The sequence below is a fragment of the Ailuropoda melanoleuca genome, chromosome 4 (genome assembly GCF_002007445.2).
Source record: "Ailuropoda melanoleuca isolate Jingjing chromosome 4, ASM200744v2, whole genome shotgun sequence".
NCBI lineage: Eukaryota > Metazoa > Chordata > Mammalia > Carnivora > Ursidae > Ailuropoda > Ailuropoda melanoleuca.
Genome location: NC_048221.1, coordinates 11,130,622 through 11,154,747, shown reverse-complemented (window position 1 = coordinate 11,154,747; position 24,126 = coordinate 11,130,622). Strand labels below are relative to the sequence as shown.

General features: G+C 55.6%; 1 protein-coding gene across 3 annotated transcripts in view; it reads left to right on the top strand.

The window, feature by feature from the left end:
• The window catches only part of NOTCH3 (notch receptor 3), a 36,264-nt gene extending 12,138 nt beyond the window's left edge, over nt 1–24,126 (top strand). The window contains exons 9-33 of one of the 3 annotated variants that reach the window (XM_034657932.1): nt 597–710; nt 1,077–1,190; nt 1,749–1,982; nt 2,102–2,212; nt 2,699–2,891; nt 2,976–3,127; nt 3,353–3,466; nt 3,932–4,087; nt 4,992–5,217; nt 5,628–5,829; nt 5,969–6,122; nt 6,544–6,728; nt 7,295–7,427; nt 7,514–7,771; nt 7,854–7,972; nt 8,378–8,943; nt 10,572–10,904; nt 12,264–12,418; nt 12,522–12,744; nt 13,755–13,839; nt 15,960–16,122; nt 17,321–17,625; nt 17,883–18,030; nt 21,456–21,553; nt 22,388–24,126. In XM_034657932.1, coding sequence (XP_034513823.1) covers nt 597–710; nt 1,077–1,190; nt 1,749–1,982; nt 2,102–2,212; nt 2,699–2,891; nt 2,976–3,127; nt 3,353–3,466; nt 3,932–4,087; nt 4,992–5,217; nt 5,628–5,829; nt 5,969–6,122; nt 6,544–6,728; nt 7,295–7,427; nt 7,514–7,771; nt 7,854–7,972; nt 8,378–8,943; nt 10,572–10,904; nt 12,264–12,418; nt 12,522–12,744; nt 13,755–13,839; nt 15,960–16,122; nt 17,321–17,625; nt 17,883–18,030; nt 21,456–21,553; nt 22,388–23,440 — 5,594 coding nt within the window. In that variant the 3' untranslated portion in view covers nt 23,441–24,126. Of the gene's footprint in view, nt 1–596; nt 711–1,076; nt 1,191–1,748; nt 1,983–2,101; nt 2,213–2,698; nt 2,892–2,975; nt 3,128–3,352; nt 3,467–3,931; nt 4,088–4,991; nt 5,218–5,627; nt 5,830–5,968; nt 6,123–6,543; nt 6,729–7,294; nt 7,428–7,513; nt 7,772–7,853; nt 7,973–8,377; nt 8,944–10,571; nt 10,905–12,263; nt 12,434–12,521; nt 12,745–13,754; nt 13,840–15,959; nt 16,123–17,320; nt 17,626–17,882; nt 18,031–21,455; nt 21,554–22,387 lie in introns of all 3 variants that reach the window. The other 2 variants (XM_034657931.1, XM_034657933.1) reach the window with 2 other exon arrangements.

The following is a 24,126-nucleotide window of genomic DNA, read 5'->3' as shown; positions in this document are numbered from 1 at the left end:
GGGCGGAGCCTGAGGCTGGGGGCGAGGCAAGGGAAGCCGGTGAAACTGAGTCTGGAACGGGGCCCTGAGACGAGGAGGCTGGGCCAGAGCAGAATCTTTGTGCGAGGCTGGGGCCATAGTCAAATGTGGTCTGTAGAACCTCAGAGGGGCTGGGAGTGGAGTCGTGCCTTAGGACCCACTGGGGGGTGGGAGAGGATATGAGGGTGGATCGCGAGCTGGAGCCGGTCAAGGCACAGCGGGTCAAGGCAGAGCCTGCAGATAGTCATGCACTAACGCTGGGGTGGGATTGAGGCTGGGCCCAAGGCTATAATGGGGCCTGGGGCTGGTAGCTGAGGACCTGGTATAGTGTGAGCACTACAGAGGGAAGAGGGTGGTCTGAAGGCAAGGTCCGTACGGACTCACTTAAGCCTTGGACCAGTTGGATCCACAGCTGCGCGAGGGTCCACAATGAGGCCGAAAGCTGAATCTGGGATTGGGCTGGGGGGCGGGGGGCAAGGTCAAGCAAGGCTCAGGGAAAGGGGGTACCTTCCCATTTGCTCTCCCTTTAGACCAGAGGCTAACCTCCACTGCCCTAATCCTCCTCCCTCACTCCCTAGGCTTTACAGGCACCTATTGTGAGGTGGACATGGATGAATGTCAGAGCAGCCCGTGCGTCAATGGTGGGGTCTGCAAGGACAGAGTCAACGGCTTCAGCTGCACCTGCCCCTCGGGTGAGGACCCTGGGCCAGGGAGCCTGAAAAAGACAGGTCCCTGCAGAGGCAAAGGCTCTAGGGGAGCCTACAAGACCATGTTAGTGGATAACTATCATAACAGAAACCACATGCTATGAAAAACATTGAAATTAATTTGAAACTAAGTTGGGGCGCCCTGGTGGCTCAGTCGGTTAAGCATCTGATTCTTGATCTCAGCTCAGGTCTTGATCTCAGGGTTGTGAGTTCAAGCCCTGCATTGCGCTCACAAAAAAAACCCTAAGTAAATGATCATCCCACTCATCCCACCCAAACAAGGCAGGGCTGGCAAGGGAAGACTTTTCTGACCCTCTCTGGGCCTCTGCCCAACCCACTCCCCACCCTAAGGCTTCAGTGGGGCCATGTGTCAGCTGGATGTGGATGAATGCGCGAGCACACCGTGCAGAAATGGAGCCAAGTGTGTGGACCAGCCCGACGGCTACGAATGCCGCTGCGCAGAGGGTGAGAGAGGGCCAATGGCAGGCCAGCAAGAGTCTGGAGGCGGGGCAAGGGAGGGAGAAGGCAAATAACAGCCTTAGGGAAAATTTGGGGGCGGGGCTGCAGCAAGGCAGGACCGGAGTAGAGCCAATGACAGAGCCAGGGGGCAGAGCCAATGATGGATGTAAGCAGTGGTAAGGCTAGGGGTGGGGCCAATGGTTCTGGCTGAGACAGTGCACCTTGGTCGAGGGGGCGTGTCCAGATCCCTCTCTCCCCAGGCACTTCCCGTGTGTCCCCATTTCCAGTCCAGAGTAGAGAGTGAGGTGGAACAGGGCTGATAGTGTAAGGATTGGAGGCAGGGTTACAGCTGGGGTTGGAAGTTATCTGTGGAAGTGTCTTGGCCAGGAGCTAGTCCTGGAGCTTAAGGCTAGATGGAGTTAGGGGGCGGGGCCTGAATTGAGCCCACCTCCTGCTGGCTAGATGGGCAGGGCCTGAGGTAGAGCTGGGCCAGGATTGGGCAGAGGCGAAGGCTGTGGGCAGGACCTTGGCGCATGGCTGGAGTCTGACTCTCTGGTCCTCCAGGCTTCGAGGGCACGCTGTGTGAGCTCAACGTGGATGACTGCTCCCCGGACCCGTGCCACCATGGGCGCTGTGTGGACGGCATTGCCAGCTTCTCGTGCGCCTGCGCCCCAGGATACACAGGCACGCGCTGTGAGAGCCAGGTGGATGAGTGCCGCAGCCAGCCCTGCCGCCACGGAGGCAAATGTCTAGACTTGGTGGACAAATATCTCTGCCGCTGCCCTCCTGGCACCACAGGTGGGCTGGAGGCTGGGCTAGGGCAGAAACAGTACATCTGGAAGGGCATAGAGGGTTTGGGAATGGTGCCCCTGGTGGGGTTTAGTGGTGGCTACCCCTGCAGTGTTTCCCCTCCCTAGGAGTGAACTGCGAGCTGAACATTGATGATTGTGCCAGCAACCCCTGCACCTTTGGAGTCTGCCGGGATGGCATCAATCGCTATGACTGTGTCTGCCAGCCTGGCTTCACAGGTGGGCAAGTGGCTGCCATGGGAAGAGGGTCTTCATAGGCTGAGAGGGTGAGGATGAAAGCACCCTATTCTTGGCTGAGTTTGACCCTCTCTTTGCATTTGCTTGTCCGAAGAGACTGTCCACACTTAGCCCCGCGGTTGTGCTCTCTCCCATTGGCCTGAGGTTGTCCCCATATCAGCTTGAGGTTATCCTGGAACACAGATAAGGGTGTCCAATCTCAGGGATGAGGGTGTTTCTGTGTGGGACCAAACTAATCCTTGGTGAAAATGAAGGTGACTTCATGTAAATCTGGGGACGAGTATGATCTGGGGCAAGGCAGCTCCGGGTTGAGGAGGTGGCTGTCTTAATTTGTACAAGAGCTGATGTGTTATGAAGATGAGATTGTTCTTGCTCGAGGGTATGGCCATGCTAAATGCGGCAAGGTTGCCTTTCCCCATTGGCACCACTGTCCTTGTCCTGGGATGAGGTTGCCTTCGTGTTCTCCAGGGCCCCTTTGCAACGTGGAGATCAACGAGTGTGCGTCCAGTCCATGCGGTGATGGAGGCTCCTGTGTGGATGGGGAGAATGGCTTCCGCTGCCTCTGCCCTCCCGGCTCCTTGCCCCCACTCTGCCTCCCCCCGAGTCATCCCTGTGCCCAAGAGCCTTGCAGTCACGGTGTTTGCAACGATGCTCCCGGAGGGTGAGGCTTCTCCCCAACCCCTGAACCCCTGAACCCCTGCTGCCTCCCTGCCCATGGCCATTCCCTGACTGCCTTCCCCTCCAGGTTCCGCTGTGTGTGTGAGCCTGGCTGGAGTGGTCCCCAGTGCAGCCAGAGCCTTGCTCGAGATGCCTGTGAATCCCAGCCCTGCCGGTCTGGCGGCACCTGCACCAGTGATGGAATGGGCTTCCACTGTACCTGTCCCCCTGGTGTCCAGGGTGTGTGTCCCCACGTTCCCACCCCAGGCTCTCCCTCCCCACTTCCTCCTGCTTATTTCCTTTCTGCTCCACTCTCCCTCCTCTACATTTGCCCTTTTTTCCCTTCCCCCCTGCCCCCGCCCCCACTCCCAGGAGCTTTGGAGGTGGGTAGCAAGGTGGGGACATTGGAGGGAGATGGGGACAAGGAATCTGTCAAGACTGTCTCACTCTGCCTGCCCACCACAGGCCGTCAGTGTGAGCTGCCGTCCCCCTGTGCCCCGAATCCCTGTGAGCATGGGGGCCACTGTGAGTCTGCCCCTGGCCAGCTGCTTGTCTGCTCCTGCCCCCCTGGCTGGCAAGGTACACGACTTGCTTCTTCCTCTTCCTCCTCCCCTTCACCTCCTCTGCACCCCACTGCATACTGGGTGGTGCTGGGGACCCAGAGGGAAATGTACCCTTGGCTCTGTCTTTTGAGGGGGTTTCTTTTTAGGAAGGGACCGAGCTGGACACAGACACTTGCAGCCTGTGTCATCAGTTCTGGAGAAGACGAAGGGATATGGGGATGGGGAAGCTAGGACTCAGGTGGGGGGTTTGGGGACAGCTTCCTGGAAGGGCAAACCTCAATCAGAATGCATTCAATACCCACTGAAATAAGGGGAAGGCAGTTTGGGGACAGCATGTGCAAAACGCCCAGAGGCAAATGACAGTGTAATTTGTTCTTGTATTCACCCACCTCAGCCTTCAGGTTCTTCCTGCGTTCCAGGTACCCTCAGGCTCTACCGTGCACCCTCTAACCCTAGATGTTACCTTGCTCCCCATCCCCAGGCCCACGATGCCAGCAGGATGTGGATGAATGTGCTGGCCCCTCACCCTGTGGCTCCCACGGTACCTGCACCAACCTGGAGGGGAGTTTCAGCTGTACCTGCCATAGGGGGTATAGTGGCCCTTCCTGTGACCAGGACATCGATGACTGTGACCCCAGTGAGTTCAGGGGAGCTCCCGGAGGCACTGCTCTCAAGAATGTGTTCCTCAAGCCCACACTGAGCTTTCATCTTCACTCTTCTCTTACTTTCCTCATTTTATTATTGAAAACGGAGGCCCCAAAGAGGTTAAATGACTTACCCAAGGTCATGAAGCAAGAGGTGTGAGGTGGGATCAGAGCACAGGTCTGTCTGAAGCCCATAGACTGCCTCTGGCAACAAGCAAGTTAACATTATGTGTAAAGTATGACGTAATAGACCCCCCAGTGTGTCCTCCAGGAGCACTGATAGACCAATAACACAAGCCACATACATACTTAAAATTTTTCTAGTAGCCACATTGAAAAAGTAAAAAAAAAAAAGATATTAAATTTAATAATATGTTTTATTTAAACTAACATGTAAAAATGTTATTTTGATATGTCATCAATATAAAACTACTGAGATATTCTACATTCTCTCTTTTTTTTTCATACTAAGTCTTCAAAATCAGAAATCTAGTGTTTATTTCACACTTACAACACATCCCAATTTGGGCCAGCCACATGTCAAAGGTTTAATAGCCACATGTGGCCAATGGCCACTCTACTGGCCGGCACAGGTCTGGAGGAGGCCTACTGTGCTGTGCCCAGGGATTAAATAGACACAACTAGCAGCATGTACTTGGCAGCTCAAAGGGACTTTTGGCTCCACTGTCTCCCTCCTCCTTGCACATAGGTGAGATTTCCAGATAAGGGAGGAGATGAGGCCACAGAAGGGACAGAATTTGATCCCTCTGACCAAATGTGCCCCTCCCAGTTAAGCCTGGTTTCCTCCTGATTCCCCTCTATGAAAGGCATGCCTGGGTCAGGTTGGGCTGATGGGGGGTGAGGTGTATGACCAGGCCTTCTCCCTTTGGACCTTAGACCCCTGCCTGAATGGTGGCTCCTGTCAGGATGGCGTGGGCTCCTTTTCGTGCTCCTGCCTCCCTGGCTTCGCTGGTCCCCGCTGTGCCCGAGATGTGGACGAGTGTCTGAGCAGCCCCTGTGGCCCGGGCACCTGCACCGACCACGTGGCTTCCTTTACCTGCACCTGCCCACCTGGTTATGGAGGTTTCCACTGTGAGCAGGACCTACCGGACTGCAGCCCCAGGTATGTGGGGCCGCTGCTGGGACTTCAGGGACCTTGGCATCGGATGGGTTGTGGAACATGAGAAGGGGCGGGAACAAGAAGGGGGTTCTCGGCTTGGCACCCACCTCACAACTCTGATCCGTGATGGAGCAGTGTCCGGGAAGGGTCAGGGCATCTGTTTGGAGGTCACCTTAGGGACGCTGGTCCCTAAGGGAGCAAGGCCAGGGCAGGGCCTCCACGTGGCTCCCACCTTAGTTCTGAAGTACTTGGTAAGTTGGGGCTGAGGGACACGAAGGGGCGGAACCTCTGCTGGGGCTGCTGCTTCTTGTGGGCGTAGAGGCCAGAGAGATGCCCTCTCGACGCGGGGAGGGGCCGGGAAGGCGGGGCCTGCATGGGGGCGGAGCCTGACCCCTCCCTCACTTACCCTCCAGCTCCTGCTTCCATGGCGGGACCTGCGTGGACGGCGTGAACTCCTTCAGCTGCCAGTGCCGCCCCGGCTACACGGGCGCACACTGCCAACACGAGGTCGACCCCTGCCTCTCTCGGCCATGCCTGCACGGGGGCGTCTGCACTGCTGCGCAACCTGGCTTCCGCTGCACCTGCCCGGAGGGCTTCACTGGCGCTCAATGCCAGGTGGGCGGGGCCACCGGGGGGCCTGGGGGAGGAATTTGGAGGGCTGTTCTGGGGCAGTGGCCTGCCCGGGACCCTGGAGAAGCTGGGGTGCGGCCCCTCGGGGGTCCTCGAGCACTGACGCTGAGAGCTTCCCCTCCAGACGCTGGTAGACTGGTGCAGCCGCGCGCCCTGTCAGAACGGGGGTCGCTGTGCCCGGAGCGGGGCCACCTTCTACTGCCTTTGCCCTCCGGGGTGGAGCGGCCGCCTCTGTGACATCCGGAGTCTGCCCTGCAGGGAGGCCGCGGCCCAGATCGGTGAGGGGGAGCACAGAGGTGGGGTGTGGGTGTGGGTGCACATACGACTTGCTCATGTGAGCCGAATAAGGCTATGGCAGAGCATATGGGCGGAAGGGGGTGTGTAGCTGAGTGTTTGTGGATGTGTAACGTGGGACAGCTGGCCGGGGCCAGGATGGTGCATGTCTCTGTCACCATGAGGTAGCTGGGATGACTTCTGTGCTGCTGTGTGTGTGACTGAGCTAGTGTGGGCAGCAAAGGTGTGGGTATGTGTTAGTGTGTCAGTGACTGACACCGTGCCAGTTGGGGGGGCTGTGTGACAACCCAATGGAGTGTGCGTGAGACCCTGGTGACTGATGCCAGCAGGGATGTTTGGTGATGCTGTGAGCGATGCAGGCAGGGAGGGGCCAATGCGTGCCTGACACTGCTCTCCTCTGCGCAGGGGTACGGCTGGAAGAGCTGTGTCAGACAGGTGGGCAGTGTGTGGACAAGGACAATTCCCACTACTGCGTGTGCCCGGAAGGCCGCACGGGCAGCCACTGTGAGCAGGAGGTGGACCCCTGCTTGGCCCAGCCCTGCCAGCATGGGGGCACCTGCCGAGGCTACATGGGGGGTTATGTATGCGAGGTAAGGGGCACCCAGAGTTGGGGAGAGGGGAGCTAGTCCTGCTGGGTGTGTCTGTACACACATTTCTGTGTGTCTGTGACCTGGCATGGGTATGTCTCTCTGGGCATGTCTGAGTTTTTGCTTTTGTGTCTCTGGGTATAATCTTGTGGGTGTATTTCTTAGTTGATCTGAGGGACTTTCTGTCTGTCTGGCTGTGCCTCTGTCTTTGGCTGTTTTCTGGATGTATCTCTGTCCCTCTGTCCACCCCGTCTTTTGGGTATGAATGCATGTCCCAGTGTCTGAGTGCATGTCTGGTTGTGTGTGTCTTGGGTACATCTGGGCATCTGGATGTTTCTCCTGTGTGTCTGTCCCATGCATCTGTATGTGTGTGTCCCTCTGCACTGGCTGTTTCTGGGTGTCCTCTGTGACTGGGTGTGTTTCCTTGTACCGTGTGTTTGTTTCTGCACCTGGGGCATGCCTCTGTGCGTTGGATGAGACTATGTCCTTTTGTTCTGTGATCTCTGTGTCTTCATGGGGAGTATCTGTGTCCCTCTGGGCTTAGAGGTCCCTGTTTCACATCACTGCAGTGTCCAGCTGGCTACACTGGGGACAACTGTAAGGATGATGTGGACGAGTGTGCCTCCCAGCCCTGCCAGCATGGGGGCTTCTGCATTGACCTTGTGGCCCGCTATCTCTGCTCCTGCCCCCCAGGAACACTGGGTATGCCAGGGCCAGGGTTGGGGGACAGGATGGGAGGCTGGGTCTCCATCCCCTCCTGACTGCTCCCCCATCCTCCCCTACCCAAGGAGTGCTCTGTGAGATTAATGAGGACGACTGTGGCCCAGGCCCATCCCTGGATCAGGGCCCCCGGTGCCTGCACAACGGTACCTGCGTGGACCTGGTGGGTGGCTTCCGCTGCACCTGCCCCCCCGGATACACTGGCTTGCGCTGTGAGGCGGACATCAATGAGTGTCACCCGGGTGCCTGCCATGATGCACACACTCGGGATTGTCTGCAGGACCCAGGTGGGGGCTTCCACTGCGTTTGCCGTGCAGGCTTCACAGGTAAGCATGGGAGAGGCGGCTGACATGGGATTCTGCCTGTGTTCCTACACTGTGGCTGACCCTCGAGCTCCCGCTCGTCTAGGTCCCCGCTGTCAGACCGTGCTGTCTCCCTGCGAGTCCCAGCCATGCCAGCACGGAGGCCAGTGCGGTCCCAGCCCAGGCCCTGGGGGTGTGCTGACATTTACCTGTCACTGCATTCCGGTAGGTGTCTCTGGGAGAGGAGTGGGAGCCTGGCCTCATTGGAGGGCGTGGCTTTAGGGGGGAAGAGGTGGAAGGGAAGGGGGTTCCTGAGAAATACTGAAAATACCTGGAGAGAGAGAGAGAGAGAGAGAGAGAGAGAGTGTGTGTGTGTGTGTGTGTGTGTGTGTGTGTAGCGGGGAGGATGGGGGGGAGGCGCTGGGGTTTGGAGGCATGGTCTTCTGGGGAAGGCGGGGCTTATCTGCAAGGTGGGGCTTCCAGTGGGCAGGGGAGAGGTTGGGCGGGACCTAGGGAGATTGGAGGCTCAACATTCTCAAGCTTTGACCCCCCTCTCCTCCCCCCTCTCTCTTCTCCACCCTTCCAAATCCCTCCTTCCCCTTTCTTTCCGCAACCCGATCTGATCTCCAGCCGTTCTGGGGCCCGCGTTGTGAGCGGGTGGCGCGCTCCTGCCGGGAGCTGCAGTGTCCGGCGGGCGTCCCGTGCCAGCAGACGGTTCGTGGGCCGCGCTGCGCCTGTCCCCCCGGACTGTCGGGGGCCGCCTGCCGGGGCGCGCGGGGGTCGTCGCCGGGAGCCGCCAACGCCAGCTGCGTGGCCTCCCCGTGCCTCCACGGTGGCTCCTGCCGCCCTGCGCCGCTCCCACCCTTCTTCCGCTGCGCGTGCGCGCCGGGCTGGGCCGGACCGAGGTGCGAGGCTCCAGCGGCGGCGCCCGAGGCCCCGGAGGAGCCTCTGTGTCCGAGCGCCGCCTGCGAGGCCAAGAGCGGGGACAAGCGCTGCGACCGCGAGTGCAACAGCCCGGGCTGCGGCTGGGACGGCGGCGACTGCTCGCTGAGCGTGGGCGACCCCTGGCGGCAGTGCGCGGCGCTGCAGTGCTGGCGCCTCTTCAACAACAGCCGCTGCGACCCCGCCTGCAGCTCGCCCGCCTGCCTCTACGACAACTTCGATTGCCGCGCTGGCGGCCGGGAGCGTGCCTGCAAGTGAGCCCCTCCGTCTGTCCGTCGTCTCTTTGACCGGTCTTCTCCGTCCGTGTGCCACACCTGCCCTGCCGTGGGCCCCGCCTCTCTTATCTGCCTGTTCACTGGCCTAATGTCAGTCCGCCCTTAGACTGTCCGTTGGATGTCCACTCGTTCGCCCCCTCTGTTTCTTCGTGGACCCTGTCTGCCCGTCTGAGTGCTGTTTGTCTGTGCCGCTCATCTGCGCGTCCATGTGCCACTGCTGTCTGTCCCTCTGTCCACACATGACATGACCTTTTTGTCCATCAGTGTGTCCATACATCTGTCCATCCATGTGCCCTGCCTGTCTTTCTTTCTGCCTGTGCACTCCATCTGTCTCTCCCTATGTCCTGTTTGTCCATCTTTGGACTTTGTTCTGTCCATCCGTGAATCCCTTTTGTCCCTCAGTACACCCAAATGTCTGTCAACCTCGTTTGGTTTTTTGTTTTTTGTTTTTTAGGTTTTATCCATTCATTTAAGAGAAGAGAGAGAGCGTGCGCAAAAGCTGGGGGGAGGGGCAGGGAGCCTGACTTGGGGCTCTATCCTAGGTCCCCGAGATCATGACCTGAGCTGAAGGCAGTTACTTAACCAACTGAACCACCCAGGCGCCCCATCTACACGTCTTCTGGTCCATTCTTGGACCTCATCTGTCCATCTGTCTAACTGTATGCCAGTCTGTCCATGTGCCTCATCTGTCTGTTCATCTGTGCCTCTTCATCCATGTTCATCCATGTGCCTCTTCTGTCTGTCCTTCTGTCCATCTACCCACTCTTTTTGCCTCCCTATATGCCCATTCATCTGTCCACACCCCTGCCTGTCTATCCCTGCCCATCTCCTGCCCCTCTGTCTCTTCATGAGTGCTATCTTTCTGTCCCATGCATTCCATCTGTCCATCCCTGTGCTCTGCCTCTTTTGTCCCTCTGTCTGCCTAGAACGCTTCCCTCACTTCTATCTCCCTGTCTTTATTACCCCCACTTTCCTCCTCACCCACTCTGCTCCAAGCACCCTTGCCTCTGCCATTTCTCAGATACCCTAGGCTTGGTTGCACCTCAGGGTCTTTGCACTGCACTGGCTGTTTCCTCCGCCTGGAATCCTCTACCCTCAGGATGCCACGTGGCTCCTCCCTCACCTCCTTTCAGCCTTCGCTCAAACAGCGGCCCCTTCTCAGTGAGCTCCTCCCTGGCCACCCACAGGACTTCCCCGGCTTTATTTTTCTCCTTAGCATTTAATTACGCAGAGTGTGTGTATGTGTGTGTTTGTATTTGGCTTTTACTGATGTGTAATTGAAATGCTGTGTATTCTGCTGCTCATTCATCTGTTTTAATGTCTGTCTGCCCACGGGAACGCCTGCTCTCCCTGGGCAAGGATTTGTGTCTGAGCCATATCCTGGATGCCTCCAGTAGCATCCAGCACACAGCGGGCATCTGTCAATGTATATTTATTACTAGTTACTGAAGGAACGGCTGGGTTTGCAGAAGGCCTGACACCTGTTGGGTACATTCCAGCCCTCTGCTCTCGCTGTCTGTCCCCCTTGTGTCTCTGGAGTCTGGGTGCTCTCTGGTGTGTGTGCAGGTGTGTGGGATAACCCTGACCCCACTCCTCTCCTCCCCCAGCCCTGTGTACGAGAAGTACTGTGCAGACCACTTTGCCGATGGCCGCTGCGACCAGGGCTGCAACACGGAGGAGTGCGGCTGGGACGGGCTGGACTGTGCGGGCGAGGTGCCGGCCCTGCTGGCCCGTGGCGTGCTGGTGCTTACCGTGCTGCTGCCTCCCGAGGAGCTGCTGCGCTCCAGCGCCGACTTCCTGCAGCGGCTCAGCGGCATCCTGCGCACCTCGCTGCGCTTCCGCCTGGACGAACACGGCCAGGCCATGGTCTTCCCTTACCACCGGCCCGGTCCCGGCTCTGAATCCCGGAACCGGCGGGAGCTGGCCCCGGAGGTGATCGGGTGAGTGCTCCACCCTGGAGGAGCCGATCTGGGAGGGGAGGGTCCCTGCTGATTGGGTCTTGTGCGTTTCACTGCCCTTAACATCTTGGAGAGCCTTCTTGGCGATGGGACCAGCACGGCCCACCTTCCGCACCTCTGTCATTTGGGGCAAGATGTGTCGACCAGAAGTGCCTCCGGATGCCGGCAAGGGTCCTTTGGGGAGCAGAGTGGTTAAGGGCATGTGTCGTTTTTGCTTTTGTTTTTTAGAAATGGAAAACAGAATTTTCCTAATGGTGGCCTGCGACAGAGGCCAGGAGGGGGAAGTGTGGCCTCTGAGCAGGGAGGGGGCCTCTGACCCCGGAGGGCTGGATTCTTGAGATGGAGGGCCGGGGCTCTGACAGGGACAGCTGGCATGGGGGAGTGGATGGGGTCGGGTGGCTGACCTACCAGTCCCGGGATGCTCCCTGGGTGTGGTGATACAGTCCCTGGGGGCAGTGGGGATGGGGTTGGGGGTGTCTCATCAAGATAAGGACACAGGGTGATAAGCAGGGGTCACTTTCAGGCTTGCAGAATTTGAAGAATCTGGGAGTATCATGGAGGGCCCCCCAGCAGACAGCCAGAGGCTGAAGACACGGACAAGAAAGACAAAAGGGCATTGAAGCCATGGGAGGGATCAAAGAAGTGGGGACAGAAGAATGATGTGGGGACACTGAGACCTAAGGATTGGTTGAGGGACATCAGCTCACGAAAGAGAAGGAGCAGTCAGAGAGATGGAAGAACTGGGCCGTGCAGCACTAGGGATCTCAAGGCGAGAGTGAGTTAGGAGAGTTGGCGATGGGGATTCAGATGTTTGTGCCTCACGGGAGGGGTGCTCCCAGGAGAGCGGGAGTGAGGGAAGCAGGCTGGGGCAGGAAGGAGTCTCTCTGGCCTCAGTGTGATTCCTCAGGGCGCTCTAGAGCACGAATAGCACCCCAGAGTCGGTGCCCCCTTGAGAGAGGAGGGCCACTGTGTATACCCTGTATTAGCCAGTCACTGGCTGAGGGCTGCCCAAAGGGGTGTCACCTCCCAAGTGAAGAGGTCCCCACTTTGCTGAGGTCAGTTTTCTGGAGAAGAGGCTGTTAGAAGCTGGAGACTTGGGTGTGCGCCAACGGCATCCAGTAAAGTTGTTGACATGAAAACAATGCCCACTGGATTCACGGCCAGGGGGACATTGGTGGCCACAGCAAGACTGGTTTTGGGGACGCGGTGGGGTTGGATGCCAGACTGGGGGCACAGTGTGGTGAGAGGAGAGGGCTCTTCTGAGCCCCGGGGATGCGGCTCTGTGCCTGGCTTACAAAGTGCCCCATGGAACCTGCCTGTCCCTCCCTTGTGCCCCTGAAGCTCTGTGGTGATGCTGGAGATTGACAACCGGCTGTGCCTGCAGTCGCCCGAGAATGACCACTGCTTCCCCGACGCCCAGAGCGCGGCCGACTACCTGGGAGCGCTGTCGGCGGTGGAGCGCCTTGACTTCCCATACCCACTGCGGGCCGTGCGGGGTGAGGCCTGGCCTGGTGGGTGACAAGGGTGGAACTGGGGCTCCGTGGAGGGGTGCGGTGGGCCCTGGTCTGTGGTTGAAGCCCCCCTGCCTCCCCCCCACAGGGGAGCCGCTGGAGCTGCCAGAGCCAAGCGTGCCGTTGCTTCCCCTGCTGGCAGCGAGCGCCGTCTTCCTGCTGGTCATCCTCGTCCTGGGTGTCATGGTGGCCCGGCGCAAGCGGGAGCACAGCACCCTCTGGTTCCCCGAGGGCTTCGCGCTCCACAAGGATGTGGCTGCTGGCCACAAGGGCCGGCGGGAGCCTGTGGGCCAAGACGCTCTGGGCATGAAGTAAGGACCTTGCCCACTCCCCGTGTCTGACCATGGGGGGGTGCCTTGGGAGCCCTTGAGTCCACTTTGACCTGACTCTGACCTCTCATCCCAAGCTGACCCTAACTTCAGACTGCAGCCCGATCCCAGTGCTTGACCACTGACCGACTCCATGATCCCTGGGGATCATCCCAGACTCATGACCCCCCCCCCACCCCATTTCCTGTAGCTCAGTTCCCTTAACTTATATCCTACTCTGACCCCACCGTGACCCTGCCCTGATCCTGGCTTCTCCGATTTCACCATGATACTCAAATTTGTTCCCACGTGACTGCTGGCCCCATGATCCCTGTCTGCACCTCAACCCCTCACTGACCCCTGATCCTATCCTCTCTGACCCCCCAGTACCACCTCTGGCTCTAACTCACCCTGACCTTTGACGCCATTCGGACCCTCTTTCTACCCCAACTCAGTGTTCATTCTCCATGATCCTCAATCCTGGCCTTGGCCCTGGGTCTCACCTCCAACTCCCTGACATGTCCCTCAAGACCCCTAACCCCACCCTGACCTACGCCCTGAATTTACCCCTCTCCTGTGACCCCCATGACCCCCTGACTCCTCAATACAGCCACCTTGATCCTGGCTGCATGTCTCACCTGGGGTGAGGATACTGATGTCATCTTCTGTAATCCCTGCTGCATGCCTGTGACCCTCACCTACCCCATAGCCCACTGTTCTGACCCCTGACCCCACTCCTGTCTCTTCCCCAATTCCAGCTTAAGACCCTGGCTGCCACCCATCATAACCTCTGACAACCCCCCACCCCGACCTTGACTTCATCCTGTATCCCCTCTTTGGATGCTGTATCCTGATCCTGTCCCCTGTGCCTACTGACCCAGGACCCCAGAACCCAACCCCAGACCCAGACCTGGCCTCTGAGAGCTCTTCTCTGACCCCACCCCAAATCCTCCTACCAGGTTGCACATCTCCATTGTCTCCTCTCCCCTGCCCCCTTCCCACTGTCCCCACAGGAACATGGCCAAGAGTGAGAGTCTGATGGGGGAGGTGGCCACAGACTGGATGGACACAGAGTGCCCAGAGGCTAAGCGACTGAAGGTTGTGCCCACTTCTCTGACCCCTGCCCTCAGGGTCCTGGGTGGGGGCCCCGATGGTCAGGGGGAGAGTCAGGGAATCTCTGCTCTCCCTGGCTCTGGGGAAGCAGTCATGGCACCTGCCCCACCCTACCCCTCTATAACCAGACTCCTGCTCCCAGGCCAAGGTGGGGTCTTCCTGGACGGGAGCCCCTAGCCCAGACAGCGACTCTGCTTTCTCTCTGCTGGGTCCAACTTTGTGCAGCGTGTCGAGGCTGCAAGTGCTCCCAGCTGGTTGTATACCAGGTCCCTGTGGGGGCCACACCCACGGGCTCTGTGTTAGTCAGCTTGGGCTGCCATTATGAAATACCACAGATGGGAGGGCTTTAACAACAGATCCTTATTTTCTCACAGTTCTGTAGGCTGGAAGTCCAAGATCAAGGTGCTGGTAGGGTTGGTTCTTGGAGGGGACTCTCTTCTGGGCTTTCGGACAGCTGTCTTCTCCATGTGTCCTCTCACGGCATTCCTCTGATTGCCTGGAGGGGAAAAGCCCTGGTGTTTCTTCCTTTTCTTACAGGGATATCAGTCCTGTGGCATTAGGGCCCCACCCTTACGCCCTTGTTCCACCTTAATTACCTCCTTAAAGGTCCTATGTCCAAATATAGTCATGTTGGAGGTTAGGGCTTCAACATATGACTTTTGGGGGAGCACAGTTCTGTCTGTTAAAAGGTTCCTGCTAGCGTGTCTTCCTACTTGCTGAATGTTTTGAACACGCACGAACATCTTATTTCATCCTATAAAGCAGCTATTAATATACACCTCAGTTCTCAGCCTGCCTCTCCCCTTTATGAGAGAGAGCGAGCGAGAGTGCACGCACAAGTGGTGGAGGGGCAGAGGCAGAGGAAGAGAGAATCTCAAGCAGTCTGTGCTGAGCGCGGAGCCCATCCTGGGGCTCGATCTCACCACCCCGAGATTGTGACCTGAACCAAAACCAACAGTCTGATGCTTAACTGAGCCACCCGGGGACCCCCTGCCTAGATTTTAATGTTCGTGAAATGGAGATATCTATTACAATTGACACCTGAAGAAATCTGTTTACCTCAGGCTTTTCTTTTTCTTTCTCATCTCAAAGTGGATATTAAGTAGAGTGCAATACATTTTTGATGGCATTTCCACATTGCAGAATGACAGCATTCTCCTGATTTTGCTAATGAGAAGCTCAGACCTCTCGTGTGATTTGTCGGCTGATGGACAGCTAGCCAGAAAAGGTCAGGGAGGATTGGACAGCTGTCTATCCCCTGGCTCTCCCCTTCCATGAAATTCAGCTCTCCACCTGGGTCCTTAAGCTCGGGTCTGGCTTGATCAGGCTGTGTTTGGTGCCTGAAGGCTCTTAAATGTCCTGGCAGGCTAGTTAAGAATACTCTGTCCTGTTTTCCATAACATCACTATGCCTTTTGGACCGTGAGCCTGAAATTTATCAAGCTTCTGCTAGGACCCAGGGGCTGTGCTTGTGCAGGTAAATCAATAACATTTTGTATGTATGACTGTTCTGTCCTGATACCTCATGTTCATGTTCATGGTACTGGGTAGGAGTCCCACGTGGTACTCAGAGCATCCCCCTGCTTCTCTCTTTCCCTCCCACCCATGCACCCTTTTCTCAGATTGTAATTGATCCATGAAGGACCACCTGTCTCCACCCCCACATTTCTTTTACCACTGATTTAGAGTTTCCAGAGTACAAGTTTTGCATTTCTTCTGTTAAATTTAATTCTAAATATTTTATTCTTCTTGATACTGTGGTCATGGGATTGTTCTCTTAATTTCACTTTTGGTGTGTTGTGTCTAGTACATAGACAGGTGTGTGCTGACAGATGCTATGCTCTGTGTCTCTTCCTTGATCACCCACCTTGGGTTCCTAGCCCTCCCCTCTTCCAACCCAGAGTCAAATCCCAGTTCTTCCTTTTATGAGTTCTCCGAGCTCCAGTATGTCAACTTCCTGCTTCTGTATGTATAAGAGAAGCGGGATGTTCATGATTTCTTGGGGCTGTGAGTGCATTTCCACGAGAGGAACCTGTGAGGGTGTCCAGACTGTCCCTCTGTCTCTCTCCCAACTCTTCGTGAGAACCCTGGTCCTTGTGCCTCCAGGTAGAGGAGCCTGGTGCAGGGGCCGAGGATGCTGTGGATTGCCGCCAGTGGACTCAACACCACCTGGTTGCTGCTGACATCCGTGTGGCACCAGCCATGGCGTTGACACCCCCGCAGGGCGATGTGGATGCTGATGGCATGGATGTCAATGTGCGAGGCCCAGGTCAGTGATGGGGGTCTCGCCGCCAAGGATGCCCCTTCCCCGTCCTACTTCTGAAAAGTTGCATCTGGGTCTGTGTTCTGGGGAGAGTTGGGTGTGTCCAGCATCTGTCTGTAGGGGTGTGTGTTAATCAGGACTCTTGGTTGTAAGTGATAAGAGCCCAAATCAAACTAGTTGAAGTAGAACAAGGATTTACTGGCTCTTGTAACTGGAAGCATCATGGATATTTGGGTCCAGGACTCACCGTCTCCTGGCTCCAGCCCAGGGACGCTTTCTTCTGGGGGCACCATAGCCACAGGCCTGACCAGCCTTATAAACCTTTATTACTAGCTGCACTAGCAAAAGTCCCAGGATGACTTCTGACTGGATGGGTTGGAGTCACGTGCCCATCCCTCAACTAATCAGTGTGCCCTGGGGGCTGGAATATGCAGATTGACCGTAGGGGGAGGGGCTAAGGCCTCTCTGAGCCAGGGACTGGGTTTAGCTCTACCCAGGGCTTGAGGATGGGGAATGGGGTGCATGTGGCTCCCTCAGGGATACAAGGGCAAATGCTCACGCAGAGCGTAGCAGATCACATTATTCGGATCCTCTTGGATCCGTCTTTGCCACATTTCAGGGTAGTCCTCCCCCAGCTCATTTTGCTTTTGTTCCAAACGACCTGCCTCTATGGCTCTCTTTCGAAATTCCTCAGGCTCCCAGGGTCTGAGGTGCCTGGGATTTTCTGACCTTGGGATGCCTCTTCAGCAGTGGGTGGGGGCGTGTGAAAGGCTCAGCTCCTTTGCCTCCAGCCAGATTACAGCTTGAGGCACAGCTCAGCCTCCAGAGTCCCCCTTCAAGATCAAGCTCAAGTAACCGCCTGAGAATTTGCCTGAGGTTGAATGCTTGCTCTCCCCTCCCTCCCTCCCTCCTGGATCCCCTACTGTGACAAATCAAGGAGGGGCTGCCCGTGAATCCTCATCCTGGGTTGGCTTCTGGGGTATCTGACACAGCTGTGTGTGTGTGTGTGTGTGTGTGTGTGTGTGTGTGTGTGTGCGCGCGCGCGCGCGCGCGCGCGCGCACGCGCGTGCACAGACAGGAGGACTTGCCACTCCCTCTTGTGCTCCCATGAGTCACACTTCCTCTGAATGCAGTGCCCTCAGTACCATTCCCTGGAAAGGCCCCTGTGCCCACCTCCCTTGTGACATACTCCTGGTCCCCACAGATGGCTTCACCCCACTGATGCTGGCCTCCTTCTGTGGGGGGGCCCTGGAACCAATGCCCACTGAGGAGGATGAGGCGGAAGACACATCAGCCAGCATCATCTCAGACTTGATCTGCCAGGGAGCCCAGCTTGGGGCAAGGACTGACCGCACAGGCGAGACGGCCCTGCACCTGGCTGCCCGCTACGCCCGGGCTGATGCAGCCAAGCGGCTGCTGGATGCTGGGGCAGACACCAATGCCCAGGACCACTCCGGGCGCACTCCTTTGCACACTGCTGTCACCGCGGATGCCCAGGGCGTGTTCCAGGTGAGAGACACCTGCCCCTTTGGACTTTGGAGCTGGCACGGGCATCAGGCAGACCTGGGTTTGAGCCCTGGCCCTGCAAAATAGAGCTTTGTTTTTCTCATTTGCTAAATGGTGATATACGGTGCCTGGCAGGTAGCTGCTTCCCGAACTTCATGGAGTCTAGGGGATGTGGGGTTGGGGAACTCAAGGGACTTGGAGATGCTCCTGGCCTCTCTGTTTCTGCCATGACCCTCCCTTCTGCGTGCCTTCTCTTCTAGATTCTCATCCGCAACCGCTCCACAGACCTGGATGCCCGCATGGCGGATGGCTCAACGGCACTAATTCTGGCAGCCCGCCTGGCAGTGGAGGGCATGGTAGAAGAGCTCATTGCCAGCCATGCTGATGTCAATGCCGTGGATGAGCTTGGTAAGCTTTGGGGTGTAACAGTGGGTGGGGGCCGAGACAGTGTCACCTGGGCCCCGACTGTTGTATGGTGTGTGAATTATGTGGATGATCTTGAGACCTGATCACTGAAACTCGTGCACGTATAATAGGGCTTCGACATGGACTTAAACTCACATGCTTTTTTTTTTTTTTTTTTTTTTTAATGGCACCCCCTAGCCCATTATGACACCTCAGTGGCTTAGAAAAAGGTGGCCTTCCCCCAGACGATACATTTCCATCTGCTTTGTTAGAAGAACCTACTCTGCTGCCCTCTGCTGGACAGCTGGCATACTAGGTTTGCAAATTGGCCAAATCCTCACGTGATGTCACTACCTCTGCGGAGGTGGCTTGCCGGCCCAGGTCCCAGGCGTGCAGGTTCACAGCAACCTGCCCTCATGTCCAGAGGACCTCACATAGCTGCAGACACACTCAGATGCTCATAAACATCCTTTGGAGCAGCTGTGCTCAAACTCTGCACCATTTACACCTGGGGTTGGATGATTCTTTCTGCAGAGGGCTGTCCTTGCCATGCAGGGTATTAAGCAGCATCCCTGGCCTTGACCCACGAGATGCCAGCAGCACCCCACTCCCTAGTTGTGACAACCCAAAATGTCTTCAGACATTGGCAAATGTCCCTGGGTGGGGGCATCACCCCAGCTGAGAACTGTGGCTCTGGAAGACCACTGTCCAACAGAAATTTCCATGATGATGGAAATATTCTTGGTCTCTGCTGTCCAGTGTGGTGGCCACTGGCCACACGTGGTGGCTTTGGAGCACTTGAAATGTGGCCAGGGTGAATGAAGAGCTAAATGTCTTATTTCATTTAATTTTTTAAAAAATATTTTATTTATTTATTTGAGAGAGAGTGAGTGTGAGTTGGTGGGGGGAGAGGCAGAGGGAGAGGGAGAAGCAGACTCCCCGCTGAGCAGGGAGCCAGACACAGGGCTCAATCCCAGAACCCTGGGATCACAACCTGAGCCAAAGGCAGATGCTTAACTGACTGAGTCACCCAGGCACCCTCATTTAATTTTTTTTTTTTTTATTATATTATGTTAGTCACCATACAGTAAATCCCCGGATTCCGATGCAAAGTTCGATGCTTCATTAGTTGCGTATAACACCCAGTGCACCATGCAATACGTGCCCTCCTTACTACCCATCACCAGTCTATCCCATTCCCCCACCCCCTCCCCCTCTGAAGTCTTCAGTTTGTTTCTCATAGTCCATAGTCTCTCATGTTTCATTCCCCCTTCTGATTACCCCCCTTTTCTTTATCCCTTTCTTCCCCTACCGATCATCCTAGTTCTTATGTTCCATAGATGAGAGAAATCATATGATAATTGTCTTTCTCTGCTTGACTTATTTCACTTAGCATTATCTCCTCCAGTGCTGTCCATGTTGCAGCAAATGTTGAGAATTCATTCTTTCTGATAGCACCCTCATTTAATTTTTAATGTTTGTTTTGCCTGCTTTTTTTTAAAAGTCTTTATTTAGATATAATTCACATACCATACAATTCAGCCATCGAAATAAAACATCCAATGGCTTTTTTTTTTTTTTTAAAGATTTTACTTATTTATTTGACAGAGAGACAGCCAGTGAGAGAGGGAACACAGGCAGGGGGAGTGGGAGAGGAAGAAGCAGGCTCCCAGCAGAGGAGCCTGATGTGGGGCTTGATCCCAGTTCTCTGGGATCACGCCCTGAGCTGAAGGGAGACGATTACGACTGAGCCACCCAGGAGCCCCTCAGTGGTTTTTAGTATAATCACACAGTTGTGCCACTATCATCACAATACATTTTAGAACATTTTCATCACCTGGAATACAAGCTCTCACCATTAGTTGGCCCCCTGCAATCTTGTCTTCCTAGTCTTGGCCAACCACTGATGAATGTACTTTCTCTCTCCATGGATTTGCCTACTCTGAACATTTCCTATAAGTGGAATCAAATAATATGTGGTCTTTTTTGACTGGCTTCTTTTGCTCAGCATAATGTTTTTAAGGTTTGCGAAATGTGGTAGCAGGGATCAGAACTTTTAATTTGTTTTTAATTTTTTAATGATCAAATAATATTCCGTTGTATGGATATACGTTTTGTTTATCGTTTTATCCGTTGAACAGACATTTGGCTACTGCTGCTGTGAACATCCATGTACAAGTTCGGGTGTAGACATATGGTTTTCATTGCTCTTGGGTATACATCCAGGAGCGGGGTTGCTGGGTCTGGGTCGTACGGTCATGTGATCACTCTGTGTTGAACCTTGTGAGGAGTGGCCAGACTGTTTCCCACAGCGCCTGCCCCTGTTTGATGTCCCTGCCAGCAGTGCACGAGGTTCCAGTTATTCCAGTTTCTCCAGTTTCCAGCTGCTTCCTTCCAAACAGTTGTTATTTTCTGTCATTTGTGCTAGCCTTCCTATTGAGTGTGAATTGGTATCTCATTGTGGTTTTATTTTTATTTCTCTGATGGCTAATGATATTGAGTGTGTTTCCCTGTGCTTATTGGCCATTTGTAGATCTTCTTTGGAGAAATGTCTATTCTGATCCTTTGCCTGTTTTTAAATTGGGTTTTTGTCATATTTTTGGTCTTTTACATTTTATTTTATTATTTAAAAAATTTTAATTCCAGTATAGTTAATGTAGTGGGGTTTTGTCTTTTCATTATTGAGTTATAAGAGTTCTGTATATGTTCTGGGTGTAAGTCTCTTATTAGTATATGGTTTATAACCATTTCTCCCATTTTGTAGGGTTTCTTTTCACTTAGAAGTACAAACATTTTAATTTTGGTGATGTCCAATTTATCTATTTCTCTTGTTATTGCTGCTTGTTTTTTGGAATCACATTTAAGAATCCTTTGCCTAATTCAAGGTCATGAAGTTTTACTTCTATGTTTTCCTCTGAATGTTTTATGGTTTGAGTTCTTACGTTTAGGTGTTTGGTTCATTTTGAGTTAATTTTTGTATTTGGTTTAAGGTAGGGATCCAGCTTCATTCTTTTGCATGTGGAGAGCCAGTTATCTCAGCACCATTTGTTGAGAAGGTCGTCCTTTCCCCCGCTGAATGGTCTTGGCACCTATGCTGTTTAGTTGTAATTGATTTAAATCTAAAGAGCAATGTGGACCCGGTGGCTATTGCACTGGACAAGCACAGGTCTAGTTACAACCAGCACCCCGCATAGTACCCCGCTGTGTGTGGACAGTCACACCTGTGTAGGTCACACCCTGTAGATCCCTTGGACAGAGAGTCGCTCCATAAGTGTGCACATACACGGACCCAAACACATGTTCAAATACTCAAGGCAGGTCACCCGCCCCCCCGCCCAGGGCATATTCTAGATACTTCCTCTTTCCCTGCCATGGGATCCTAGCAAATGAACCCAGTCCTAACCCTGACCTCTGCCCCTACCCTCCAGGGAAATCAGCCTTACACTGGGCAGCAGCTGTCAACAATGTGGAGGCCACCTTGGCCCTGCTCAAAAATGGAGCCAACAAGGACATGCAGGATAGCAAGGTAAGCCCCAGCCCTTGACTCGCCAGGCAGTCAGACCTGGCACAGCCCCTACATGTGGCAAAGAGCAAGGTGGGGTAGGTTAGTGGGGGCTTTCATCCTGCCTGCAGCTGGGTTTCAGGGGTAGGATTTGGACCTGGCATCCTCCCACACTGGATCAGAGGAGAAAGCATGTGTCAGTTGCTGTGTGACCTTGGGCAAATTGCTTAACATCTCTGAACTTGTACTGTCCTCGTCTGTGAAGTGGGGAAGACCAGTACGCACTTCACTTTTGTCTCCTGAGGATTCAGTGAAATCAAGCATTTGTAAAATGCTAAGCAGATCCTCAGTAAAACATAACTATTATGATCATTGTTTTAGAACCCTTGCAAGGTGGAATTACTCTCCTAATTTATAAATGGGAAGAGTGAGTCTCAGAGGGGCACAGGGGTAGATTCTGTCCTTATCTGACATTTTGATATTTTATTCATTATGGATTTTTTTGCAATAATCTTAATTTAAAAAGTAATGCATTAAAATATCATTTATTTTGATGACTGGTTTTTGATACCCCTTAAATTTTGTGCATAAAGCAAGTTCCTCACTTTCCTTACCCTAGTCCTGCCTCTGGGGCATGGTGCTTAGTAGGTCCTGGATGAAAGTGCTTTAAAAGAAAGAACTTGCCCAGTTTCCCTTAGCAGTGGTGGGATTCCAACCAAGTCTGTTGGGCTGGAGAGTGTGGATTCTTTGCTGTCAGTGTCCACCAGGGGCTAGGGGCCTATGAGACCTGGGCCAGGAGTTAGTCCTGGCTCTTGTGATGCTGACATCTGGTGGGTTCTGCACACCACTCCCCCTCAGGAGGAAACACCACTGTTTCTGGCCGCCCGAGAGGGCAGCTACGAGGCTGCCAAGCTGCTGCTGGACCACTTTGCCAACCGTGAGATCACAGACCACCTGGACAGGCTGCCGCGGGATGTGGCCCAGGAGCGGCTGCACCAGGACATCGTGCGCCTGCTGGACCAGCCCAGTGGGCCCCGCAGCCCTCACGGCCCGCATGGTCTCGGGCCCCTCCTCTGCCCACCTGGGGCCTTCCTCCCCGGCCTCAAGGTGGCACAGTCGGGGGGCAAGAAGAGCCGGAGGCCACCGGGGAAGGCGGGGCTGGGGCCGCAGGGCGCCCGGGGTCGGGGCAAAAAGCTGACGCTGGCCTGCCCGGGTCCCCTGGCGGAGAGCTCGGTCACGCTGTCGCCGGTGGACTCGCTGGACTCCCCGCGGCCCTTTGGTGGGCCCCCTGCGTCCCCTGGCGGCTTCTCCCTCGAGGGGCCCTACGCGGCTGCCACTGCCACGGCCGTGTCCCTGGCGCAGCTTGGTGGCGCGGGCCGGGTGGGTCTAGGGCGCCAGCCCCCCGGGGGCTGTGTGCTCAGCTTGGGTCTGCTGAACCCTGTGGCAGTTCCCCTCGACTGGGCCCGGCTGCCTCCACCTGCCCCGCCAGGCCCCTCGTTCCTGCTGCCGCTGGCGCCGGGACCCCAGCTGCTGAATCCCGGGACCCCCGTGTCCCCCCAGGAGCGGCCCCCGCCGTATCTGGCGGCTCCGGGACACGGCGAGGAGTACCCGGCAGCCGGTGCCCATGGCAGCCCCCCCAAGGCCCGCTTCCTGAGGGTCCCGAGCGAGCACCCTTACCTGACCCCATCCCCCGAGTCCCCCGAGCACTGGGCCAGCCCCTCGCCTCCCTCCCTCTCGGACTGGTCGGACTCCACGCCCAGCCCAGCCACTGCCGCCGGGCCCACGGCCACAGCCGCTGGGGCGCTGCCTGCCCAGCCACTCCCCCTTTCTGTCCCAGGCCCCCTAGCTCAGGCTCAGACCCAGCTGGGGCCCCAGCCGGAAGTCACCCCCAAGAGGCAGGTGTTGGCCTGAAGGCTCTTCAGTTCCTGGATTTTGGGGGGCTGAACAGACATCCCATCCTGACTCACTCTCTCCCCCTTTCTTTCTAGATCTTCCCATTCTCTTCTCTCTCCCCTGGCCTTCCTGTACCCCTCCCACACCCCTGAAGCTGACTGAGATAGGTCACCAGCCTAGGCTTTTTCAGTCCTCTTTTATTTATAGGGGGTGTGGGCTGACCCCCGCCCTCTGGGCCTTGTGATGATCCTGGGACCTCCTCCTGCAACCCCTCCCCCACCCCTTCCTTCCCTCCTTCCCTTCCTGCCTCCTCTGGTCTCTCTCCTTACACTCTGACACGAGTGGATTATTTTTATTTTATTTTTTTTTTTACATTTTGTATAGAAACAAATTCATTTAAGCAAACTTATTATTATTATTATTTTTTACAAAATATATATATGGAGACACTCCCTGCCCCTGCAAAACCCCCCAGTGCCCCCGTGGGGCTGAGTCTGTGGGCCCATTCGGCCAAGCTGGATTCTGTGTACCGAGTACACAGGCATGACCGGGATCCTGTGTACCGAGTACACAACCCTGGTGTGTACCAAGTAGGCACCCTTGGGCGCACCCTCCGGGGCAGTGGTCCTGTGAGACTTGGGAGCCTCTTTCCTATCCCACCTCCCTCACTTCACTGCATTCCAGATGGAACTTGTTCTATAGCT